At 43.7% G+C, this 12,081-nt stretch overlaps 1 protein-coding gene across 8 annotated transcripts in view; it reads left to right on the forward strand.

Annotated features, from left to right (window-relative positions):
• Positions 1–12,081, forward strand: part of RIMBP2 (RIMS binding protein 2) — a 494,858-nt gene that overhangs the window by 351,296 nt on the left and 131,481 nt on the right. For all 8 annotated transcript variants that reach the window (XM_089775164.1, XM_089775165.1, XM_089775167.1 and 5 more), the window contains one exon: positions 1,698–1,820. In XM_089775164.1, the coding sequence (XP_089631290.1) occupies positions 1,698–1,820 (123 nt within the window). The remainder of the gene's footprint in view (positions 1–1,697; positions 1,821–12,081) is intronic.

The following is a 12,081-nucleotide window of genomic DNA, read 5'->3' on the forward strand; positions in this document are numbered from 1 at the left end:
GTTGGAAAGGAAAGACTAACTTTGACCCAAGATTGGAGCTGACATTTTTCCCCTATAATTATTGTGCTGCCTTTCCTTTCCTCACCCCAATCATGCATTTGCTAATCCTGCTTTCACTGTTACATCTCTGATTGTCAACCGGACAAAGAAAACAGATGTTATCCAGATCGATATTGAGCTTAAAATGGTATGGTCTTTACTTTGTTTGTTTGCCTGCAAGTAGCATTGTGAAGATTTGTGTTCATCAAGATTATGTAAATGTTATATATTTAATTTATGTATTTATTGGTAGTGGATTTAAATTGTTAATATTCTTCGTGGTGGTTTGTTCTGAAAGTATCAATTTCTGATGTGCTATACTCTGTAATTGTTACATTACTGGACTCGTAGTTTGTGCTTAAACCTGAACAATGTAAAGGGCCAGTATAGGTCTCAAATCAGTTTATACTACCTGAGGATATGGCTCAAAAGATCAAGAAAGAGAATGGGTTCATAGAATATAAATGGAATATATTATTTTCTAAATATACAATGTATATATGTAATGTATATTGCATAGTCTCCATATTATCTGTAGATAAAAATCCTCTATTTTTGTACTGAGTTACTTGTACTGAAAGGTTAAGCTAACTGGGTAAAGTAATTAGGAAGTTAAGCCTTATTTGCTGAATAACTTAACCTCCAGACATCGTCTTACTTGGATGTAGGACAAGTGCAAAGATTTTTAGGGAAAATACAGTTTTCACTGTGTGCATGTGAATATTTCTTTTCCTTCAGAATGGAAAATAATTTGATTATAAATTTTAACTCTGCTCTGTTGGTTATGCTTATTATTAGTTTAGAACAGGCTGACCTGATGAAGTCAGAAGATTAAATCTGAAGTGGTACACATGGGATCTGTTTATATTCACATCTCTGAGGAGGAGAGGAGGAAGAATCATATGATGTTGCTTTTATATCTATAACACCAATGTGGTAGGAGCTATTCAGATACAAGCCTTGACACAGCTGACACTTACGCATGTGTGTCTCTTTAGTCACACAAGTGGCCTTATTAAAATCTATGGAAATATCTTCATTAATAAAGTTACTTTCATGCACTGATGTTTGCAAGGCCAGTGCCTCAGTTGGGGGTTCTGATCCTGCAAACAGCTGCATGGTCTAAAACAGCTCCCCACATCTGCCTGGAGTAACACTGTATCAGCAGAAGCCTACACTAATAGATCTCTGTGCAGGATTAGAACCTAGATAAACTGCATATAGACAAGAGGTGCGGGGTGGAGTGAAGTGAAACAAAACTATTTGAACTGAATTATCTTTATCTATTTTGCATGTTTACTGTTATATGTACTGTATTCGTTTTTTCCCTATAGTTTTTAACTTATGACATTTTGATTGTCAGACTGTTTGTAGCTAAGTGAGAGTGGTATTCTCATTATGATACTCACATGATTTCCTTCTTGTACTGTTTCCTTTTTTCACTCACATTTAACCCCTTACCTGGTTTCAATTTTTGTTTTTTGTTTCATATCTCTTATTTTCTGATTTGTATTTTTCCTTTACCCCTGTAATAGCCTTGGGCAGAATTGGCCAAGCAAATGGTGTTAGATGTGCTTTTCTCTTGGTAAACTGTCTTTATTGAGAGCACTTTATCTCTCATTCTTCCTTTTTATTTTATTTTTTATATATATTTTTAGGTGAAATCAGACTATGTTCGGCTTAGAGAAACCCTCACCATAGTGACCAAAGAACGAGATTTGGCTGTGAAGGAGAAACACCAGCTCCAAGCCAAGCTGGAGAACTTAGAGCAGGTCCTAAAGGTATGGCTCATGTAATAAAGTCTGGTAACCTGGTACCTAATTCCTGTATTCTTCACTTGAAATATAAGAGACTGAAATAGAATGCTTGAAGTAATATGCTTTCTCAAATGATTCTGGTGCTTGCATAGCATCCCAGTTAAGTAAAACAATTAAGGACATGCTTTATTTCAAGCACAGGTAAGTCCATTCCTATGCAGCAAAATATTTAAACATGAGCTTGAAGTCACATGAACATAAACATATGCTTCAACTATCTGAAGGGGGATTCCATAGAGAGAGACTGTTGTGACGGATAGCAGAACAAAAATCAATGGTCTCAAGTTACAGTGGGGGAGGTCTAGGTTGGATATTAGGAAAAATTATTTCACTAGGAGGGTGGTGAAGCACTGGAATGGGTTACCTAGGGAGGTGGCGGAATCTCCATCCCTAGAGGTTTTTTTAAGTCCCAGCTTGACAAAGCCTGGCTAGGATGATTTAGCTGAGATTGGTCCTGCTTTTAGCAAGGTGTTGGACTCAATGACTTCTTGAGGTCTCTTCCAACCCTCTGGATTCTACGCTGAAGAGCTTTGTACAATAGACATAGGATAAGTTGTGCTTAAGTGCTTTGCTAAATAGATGCCTTGGATAAAATGACTTTCATTACTATTTCCCCTCCTTGATGGTCTTGGAATATAATGAAATAAATAAATAATGAAGTTACCATCTTCAGGGAGTCATCAAACCAAAAGGGAGGGGACCTAAAATAAGTTCTAGCTGCATTTATGATTTTAGAAATTGCTGTTCAAGTGATTTGAGAACATAGTAATTGAATAGGAGATGAAGTTGATATGAGGAAAATCAAGCTTTGTTGGTGAAGAATTGAAGTACTTCTCTTAGCTGACAGCAGTGATGTAGAGATTGTCATGTGGTCAAACTCTAAGCCTGTGATGGAAAGTTACTGCCAGCTGAATGCTGTTTCTAATATAGTGACCTGAACTGAACTAGTGGGTGTCAGTCCAGTTCCTTAGGGACAGGTGTCCTCAGCACAGCACCCACCTCCCCCACCCTCCCAAAAAAAAGCTATGACTGATGAAGTCTTACTAGAGTTATTAAGGACTGAGAGAGACATAGAGGTTAATGTAACCTCTCACCCCCAATGAGATCCCTCCAAATTGAGGCTGAATTTTGTGGGGGAAGCTTATGCAGCCAGTGTCTAGGCTCCAGCTGTTTATTTAGAGAGACATTGGTTTTCAAGTTGCAGATTCATCCCTATTGAACTTTAACATATTCTCTTTATTTCTAATCACAGATTTAGTCCTTTCAGTCTGGGATGTTCCAGTGTGGGAAGGGCACTGTCACACTTCTGTTTGGATGGTTATTGTAATAGTATGGGTTGCACTGCGTCCATTAAATAATTCAATCAACAAATAATTTCTTTTTCCAATAATTAGGATTTGTACCCTATCACACTGTAGATTTTAAAGCATGTCTGTATGTAGTCTGATTCACTATAAGCAGAATTAGTTTGAATGTTCTCCATACGTGGTTTATTTCAGTGTGTCTTTAATAGGTTGAGGCACTGGGGCCAAATTATAATACTCTTACTTATGTATTTTGTCAGAATCTGGCTATTCATGTTAATTGCAAATTGAATTATGAATCTTCATGCATCCTTTGCTCTATTCTTATAATGTTCCCTTCTCACAGCATTGTAATTTGCATCTGTATAATACAATGTAAATTATGGCTATACTGAAGATGAAAGTCTTAATTAACAGCTTCCAGTTTTTCTCAAGATAGAGACAAACGAGGGGTCTAAACATAAACAATCATGTTGTTCTCTTCACTGAGCCTTTTCTTAAAATTTCCCTGACTTGTTTATTTCTTTGATGGCTACGGGCTTCAGTCAAGGATCAGGCCTTATTGTACTAGATACAGTACTGAAATCTAAGAAAGGCAGCTTCTCTCCAGGGAGCTCATCATACAAACAGTGGAGAAGAGTTGAATGGACACTTAATCATGAATAACAAAATAGAGTTGATCAGGAAAAGAGAAGCCACTGCTCATCACATGCCCAACCAGTGCCAGCTGGTAGCAATAGTGTGGACATTGCAGCAGAAAGAGCCTTTGATAAGGAATTTTGCCAGGGAGCTTTTTCAATGTAAAGATGGCAGTGTGAGAGAAAGCAGGCATGTGCTTGAGTGAGAAGTGATAAGGCAAATGGACCATCGCTTGCAGAACTAAGATGAGGGCCAACAGCAAGAAAAGACATTAGGACTGATAAAGGGGGTGGGAGTAAACGGTGAAGGACCTTCCATAGTCTTTAAAGCCAAGGACCTTGTGTCTGATGGGGTACAAAAAGGAAGCCACAGGAAGGATGCAAAAAGGGCTGCGATGTGATCCTGTTGGAGTGATGAGCAAAGAAGATGGTCTTAGAAACAGTGTTTGGAATGGACACTGGTGCTACTATTCCAGTGGTTGGAAGTGTGCAACTCTAGTTTACAAATGCCTTTCCTGTTGTTTTTACCATATCATCTACATGTGCTAAAAGAGGGTCAACTGACATAGGGATAAAAACACTCTGTCTCACAAGGATAGTGCTACACTGCTGGCAGTGCTACAGTGGTAATTTTTAAGAGAAAAGCACATTGTAAACACAGCCTGTGTGTCAGACGTATTTTCGCAGTCTGGAAAGACTAAGAATGTGCTCAGATGGTTTGAAGGGAATGTTGATCCAGCATTGAGCTTTTACTGGCAGGGTGCCTGGCTGCAGCTTTTTGACAAGGTGAAAAACCTGAAGATTTCCCTTTACAAAACATTGAAACAGTGAGTAGAAAGGAGATAAAATAAAGGAAGAGGCGAATATCTGGAATAGAAATAAAAATAGATGAACTGAGTTCTTCAGTGAACTCAGAGTTACAAACAAGATTTTTCTGCCAACAATGTTTGATTAATAATGCTGGAAAACTTGAGCTAATATTTCCCATAAGTAGAACTGGGCAATGCATGGAAATTATTCACAAATTCTAGGCAGATATGCCTAATAATTTTAGCCAAAAAACTCCCCCTGAAAACAAAATATTCAGAAATTTGACATAAACTGTTTGGACAATGTTACTTCAAATCACCATTTTTGAAACAAGAATGTCAATTGAAAATGAACATTTTTAAATGTTTTTCTGGAATTGAATACAATTTGGGGAGTTTTTGAATTTTGTTGAGAGAAACTGGAAACATTTACTTTCAGTTTGAAACAAACCAAATTATTCTGAATGTTTTGGTTTAGCCACTGAACTGAAAAATCATTTAGCTCTGGTTGCACAAGCCAACCATACATTTCAAAATGGGTTTTGCAAAGACTTGCTGCTTGATTTGTGCTATCTCTGATCTCAATGGGAGTTTTGCCATTGGCTGCAGAGGAAGCTAATTTTGGGTCTTTGGTGATGTTGAAAATCTGCCTGCCTCTCTAACTCTTAATGTGGAGAATTCTATTTGTATTGCTATCCCTTCAAGGCCCCCTCCACCCCCCAGCTTTTATTTAGTGTTCACTGAAAGAAGAAGAAAAAAGGCTTTCAATTTAGCAGATGAGGATCAATAATGAATATAAATTACATCTTAGTGAACCACCAGAGAACTGTGGGAATGTCAGAGTCAAGCGTCCCAGCAAGCTTCAGGAGACCTGACTCATAGTCACTCACTGGATAAAGCCCAGACTCTTCATTACCCTGAATATTAAGCTGGCTGCTGCAAAAGCCTAGGAGTCCCAGCAAGCTTCAGGAGACCTGACTCATAGTCACTCATTGGATAAAGCCCAAACTGTTCATTACCCTGAATATTATCCTGTAGCAGATTAGATATTGCCAGCTGACCGTTGGCACCAAGAGAACAAGTTGAAAATTATGGGGCAAATAAAAAATGCATGTAATGGAAAAGGAAAATTAAACTTCATATTTGAGTGGAAGTCAGATGTACCGCCACCTACTTGAAACCAACACGACTTTCCTGTGAGCAAGAAGGGATACCTTCTCTTGTGCTGCAAGCTAATTTACTGTTTGTATTTCCTTTCGGGTCTTGTGGGGAATAGAAAACTGACAGCTCCACAAACACTGCTGAATGATGTGCTACGCCACCTTGAGCCATGCAGTAGCACTTGCCATTTACCATGACTGAAAACCAAAGCTCATTTCACAAGGGACTTGGCCAGGATCCCCATGGAATCAACATGGGACACAAGCTAAAGAGATGCAGAACTTCACTTACTCAAGGGGGATGTAGCAGGGAGAAGAAAAACAAAAAAGAAATAAGGAAATGAATTGTAAATTCATGGCTCATGAGACTACTGAAAAATAGTCTGCTCTGATTTGACAGTAATTTGCATTTAATCAAGTTTAATGTCAAAATAAGAATTGTTATTTGCTGGGCTCATAGACCAGTAGACTGTAATGTGAAGAGTAAAACCAGTCATCTTTTCCGGTATATATTTTGTCAGTTTGATCCACAGATACATATTTTGCACTTGCAACTCTGCTAAGAAGAGCCCTGAGAGTTTATTTATTGATTATTATTGCAAAACAGAGCAAAGAACATATACCCAGTTCAAGAATGTAATCCGATGAGTATGCATCTCAACACTGCTTGGAACTGGAATGAGGAAAACATTGACTTGAATTTAATTATTGCATTTTATACTGTTGTACAGCAGACCCTGATGCAGAATCTTTGTTTGAAAGGGCTGTTGACTTGGTTTCTACTAAAAGAACATTTTAAATTATATCAGAACTTTTTTCCCTGATACTTTGTATTAGACAAGAGTGAGCATTTCCCCTGTGGATTTGCTGCTATGGGCAACTAAATGCATCTTCTGTTCTGTTCTGAAGCCTATTAGAAATACAGGTGAAATAAATCAATGTATGTGTGTGAAATGTAAAACTCCCTTTCTTTGATCTTCAAAGCAACCCATCTGTTAAAATATTTTCCTTAAAATAGGCTGGATTGCAGCAAATCATTACATCTGCCTGCCCATTTCCTTTGCAGAGCCACACAGCAGCACTCATTTCCTGCTGGAAGGTGAGTGGCGTGGTGAGTACCTGTTCCAGTGGCTGCCCCAGTATGCTGTCGATGGAGCCAGGCTGTAGTGAGGCTGTCCCTATTTTGCCTGTCTTCCAAGACTTATTCAATGGATATTGTTTTGCTGCTCTTCCAGATGCAGCCTCTTCTGTGACCTGCTCCCACACTGGTCATAGTTTTGGGGGCATTACATGAAGGGAGCTCATTAGGTGGCCAGGGCTGGTGCCACATGGAGCAGCTGGCCCTGAGGCTTCTAAAACAGTACAAAGTACAAGAAGGGGAGTGGTTACATGGGATCTCATGCCATTTGCTGCGCTGCTGATTTCTTCAAGCACGAAGCTGTCCTGCTGGGCTTGCTTTGCTTGGCCTGCCTGGAGGAGAGAAGGGAAGTCCCTTCCCACACTGCACCTTTCCCTCCCACCTCTGGCATGTGTCAGCTTGTGGGAGTGAAGGAGAGGGCGGGATTGAACAGCTTTCCTGCTGAGCTCCAGGTAGCTGAAGCCAGAGGCCAATTTGTGGGTTCTATTGCCTGTTGGTTTCCTGTACACCAATGAGCAGATGGAGGAGCCAGGGAGTAGTGTAAGGGGAAAAGACAGGGCATAGAGGAAGGCAGGTGGGATGGGGAAAGGAATGGGATATGGGAACGTGTCAGAAGGAGGGAGAGGAACAGGAGCCTGATATGTGACATCCCCTGGGCGGCAGCAGCAGCTGAGCAGCAGCAGCAGTGCAGCAGCCAGTGCCAAAGTAGCTGCTGTTTCCTGTGCAAAGTTCCCTATTAAGTTGGATTGTAACTCTCCACCCTTCCCTTAACTCCCCCCCCCCCCCTCGCACCAGAAGCCCAGGTACCACAACAGGCAAGGGGAGGGGAGCCAGGGAGCCAAATGAACTGGCTCCAGCATGAGCATGCATTCTTGGCCACTCCCTGCAAATATAGCCAGCAAATTAATTATGTTGATGGTGTGTGTGTGTGTGTGTGTGTGTGTGTGTGTGTGTGTGTGTGTGTGTGTGTGTGTGTGTGTGTGTGTGTGTGTGTGTGTGTGTGTGTGTGTGTGTGTGTGTGTGTGTGTGTGTGTGTGTGTGTGTGTGTGTGTGTGTGTGTGTGAGAGAGACAATGTGGAGGGTGGCTGGGGCTGCGTGGAAGGCGGTTGGTCCGGCGGCATGAATTGTGTATGCTGCTTCATTACCTAACAAGGCTAGTTAAATCACTGGGTAGTTCTTAGCCCCTTTGAAGTGCAAAGGAGCAGGGGAAAGCAGGGAGGAAAAAGCAGCAAAACCCCGCAGTGGGAGAGGCTCAAGTATAGAGCAGAGGACTCAAGGAAGGATGGGAGCAGTGCAGAAAAAAAGGACTGCAAACTTAAGGTGCAAAAGCATCGAACTGAAGCACTGTGGGGAGACCAGAGAGAGGGTCAGATGGAGGTGGGTGGAAAGTTGCTGCAAGGAAAGGATTTGAAGTGATCTGATTTATTGACGCAGTAGGCAGGACTTGGGAGGACTTCCTAAGTCTTATGTTGACTTTACTTCTTTAACCCTGGTGAACTCTGAGAGGGTCACAAATGTCTTCATTTTACTGCTTCAAGTGCTTCGCAAAGAGAGAGAGTCCAAAGAGTAAGTGTCTTTATGTACTGTGTGAAGAACTTGGAGGGACAACAGTTAGTAGCTGTATGCACAGTGATTTAGACAAAAATGAAATACCACATATCTAGCTTCCACTGGCAAGTTACAGGATTTTCTACTCATGCAATTCCTGCTGAAGGTGTAAGTATGGTTCATTTAGTATGTTGGACACTTTGCTAATACAGGCAGTCCCCGACTTACGCGGATCCGACTTACGTCGGATCCGCACTTACGAACGGAGCTTTCTCGCCCCGGAAGTCGGGGCGAGAAAGCCCCGTTCGTAAGCTGCTCTGGTGCCCCTGGTCTGCTGGAGACCGTCTCCAGCAGACCAGGGGCACCGGGCGGGTTCCCGCGCTTCTGAGGCTTTGCCAGAGCAAAGCCTCGGAAGCGCGGGAACCGCTGCTGCTGCCACTTGGGTGCCGGTGCCTGTGGTCTGCTGGGGACCGTCCCCAGCAGACCACAGGCACCGGGACCCAAGCGGCAGCAGCGGGCGGGTTCCTGCGCTTCTGAGGCTTTGCCAGAGCAAAGCCTCAGAAGCGCGGGAACCCCCGCTGCTGCCGCATGAGACCCGGTGCCTGTGGTCTGCTGGGGACGGTCCCCAGCAGACCACAGGCACCCGGACTGAAGCCGCAGCCGCGGGGGGGTCCCGCGCCTCTGAGGCTTTGCTCTGGCAAAGCCTCAGAGGCGCGGGACCCCCCCGCGGCTGCGGCTTCAGTCCGGGTGCCTGTGGTCTGCTGGGGACCGTCCCCAGCAGACCACAGGCACCCAGACTGGAGCGGCAGCAGCGGCGGTTCCCCGCGCCTCTGAGGCTTTGCTCTGGCAAAGCCTCAGAGGCGCGGGACCCTCCCGCGGCTGCGGCTTCAGTCAGGGTGCCTGTGGTCTGCTGGGGACGGTCCCCAGCAGACCACAGGCACCCTGACTGAAGCCGCAGCCGCGGGGGTTCCCGCGCCTCAGAGGCTTTGCCAGAGCAAAGCCTCAGAGGCGCGGCACCCCGCTGCCGCTGCGGCTCTGCTCCCCGTGTCCCTGGTCTGCTGGGGGGGGGGGGCGCAGCTAGTGTGCTCCCCCCCCCCCCGCAGCAGACCAGGCTTTTGTTTTGGACTCTGGGGCAGAGCAGTTGGGGCGCTGCCGATTGGTCCTGCAGCGCCCGCTCTGGGCACTACTGGACCAACCCAGCAGCACCCCAGCTGCTCTGCCCCAGGTCCTGATTCAGCCGCTGCTGGTCAGTTTCAGCAGCGGCTGAATCAGGACGTCTGGGGCAGAGCAGATGGGGTGCTGCTGGGTTGGTCCAGTAGCACCCCAGCTGCTCTGCCCCAGGCGTCCCCAAGTCAGCTTCTGCTGAAACTGACCAGCGCTGACTACAGGAAGCCCCAGGCAGAGTTGCTCTGCCCCGGGCTTCCTGGAATCAGCTGCTGATCAGTTTCAGCAGCAGCTGACTTGGGGACGCCTGGGGTTCTTAAGTTGATTCTGTATGTAAGTCAGAACTGGCGGTCAGTTTCAGCAGTGTCTGAATCTGGACGCCAGTTCCGACTTACATACAGATTCAACTTAAGAACAAACCTACAGTCCCTATCTTGTACGTAACCCGGGGACTGCCTGTACTTATTAGAGGAAGCTGTCATGACATGCAGAGGCTGAACTGGAAGTATGGCCAGATATGAAAGGATGGTGTAGAAGAACAGGAGAAGTAGGAAAGAGGAACAGGAAAAAGTGCTGTAACCCCATAATCAAGAAGAACATGCTTGTGCATCCTTAGAACAGCATGTCAGACACACAAAGCTAACTAATAAGATTTTCTAGAGAATATTCCTCATTATCCTTCTCTAACCGATTATAATTTTGAATAGAAATAAAAAGGTTGTTTTCTATTTGACATTTTTTGATAAATGAATGGAAAATTAACTATTAGCATAGTCAACAGTAACAGAGAAGACTAGTAATCTAAAATCAATTGCAAATACAATATATACACTTTGAAAGTTAAATAGTGCAAGATTGCCATGGCTTTTCAAAGGGGCAGCACCACCCTATCAACTAATCGAATAGTCGATGCAAAAGTGCATGGACTATTCAATTAGTGAATTACTTGATACCTAACATGCTTAGTAGAGAGGAGTTTTTAGGACCAAGAGGCCTCAGATAATGTGTATTCTAGTAATATTCAGGGGGAAAAAAGATTCCAAAAGAGGATAATGGGATTCATTTATTGCTTTCCTTCTCTTTTTCAGAGCTCACTTCGCAGCTCAATAATAGGCATATGAAAGGTTAACCGGGTAACTGGTTAACCAGCAAGTATCACTGTAAACTGGTAGTGCTTACTGGTTCCAGTTAACTGGTAACTGGAGCATCTCCTCACCTGCTACAGGCAGAGAGCTGCTCTAGCCCTGCAGCGGGCCTGCCAGGGGTGGCTGTTGTCCGGAGCAGCCCCTGTCCTCAGTGAGCCCAGGCTCCCTGCAGGCAGAGGCTGCTCCAGTGTTCAGAACACCCTCTGACTGCCTGGACACTGGACGCCCTGCAGGCACGTGCTGTTCCTGCAGAATTGGGAGCTGGGAGCCGGCAGAGCCAGCCCCAGCCCCAGTGAGAGGTTGGGGTGCAATAGGGTGTGAGGGATCTGGACTGGGGTAAGGAATTGGGATGTACGGGGGGGGGGGGTCAGGCTCTGGGAGGGAGTTTAAGTGCTGGGTGCAGGCTCTGGAGCAGAGATGTGAACAGGGTTGCTGAATTAAAGAAGTTTAATTGTACCAGCCATGTTCCCCATGTCCGATGTTATGGCCAAAATAATCTATTTTGGACTTATTACAACTATTTAATCAGAATAATGCAGCATTTATTCTTTATGGGGTTTATTCCAAAGATAAAAAAACTGAAGTCTAAATAAAATAAACCACACACTTTCCCTCCAGTTTATGACTTCTCCAGTCTCATGTATTCCTCCATAAATGAAACACTTTCTCACAGCTGAATTTCCCAAAGCCTCATATTAAGGAAGAAGTCTGCCATATAGTGGACTGACATTTAAAAATAAAAGTAATTTGTAATGCTTCATTTACTAAAGATGTTATAACCAACAAAACTGCTCTTCTGGAAATCTCTCCTCTGTGACTTCTCCCGTGTAGCCCTCTTTTACCATTTGAGCTCCAGCCCTTCTTGTAAATGCTTACTTCCTTGTCAGATACACATTTCTCTCTCTCCCACCTTTTTTTCTTGTGTTTTGAATGGTTGTGAACACATCTCTAATCCGTGGCTTCCAAGAAAGAAACTAGAGAGTCAAATTCAGAGCAGAGTCACAAAACTTTGCTCTTAGTTGGGTATAGACGTAGATAAGGAGATGGTAAAACAACATGAAGAATTCATGGGGTCTATCTAAAGAAAATTTGACCATGTACTCTAGCTAAGGATAAAAACAAAGGCCAAACAGCTGCTGCAGTCTATGGAACATGCCATAGCTTGTGTCTTATGCAATAAATGTGGAAAGAAATGTGCTACACACTGAACCTCTGTCTGCGTAACTGGCTCTTTACTGTTGCAATTCCTATCACTATGAGTTGCAAATTACTCCTAAGTTAAACGGAAGAGGATAGTGGACAGGGTTTTCAGTGGGAGA

Source organism: Pelodiscus sinensis, chromosome Z (genome assembly GCF_052426305.1).
Source record: "Pelodiscus sinensis isolate ZL-2025 chromosome Z, ASM5242630v1, whole genome shotgun sequence".
Lineage (NCBI taxonomy): Eukaryota > Metazoa > Chordata > Testudines > Trionychidae > Pelodiscus > Pelodiscus sinensis.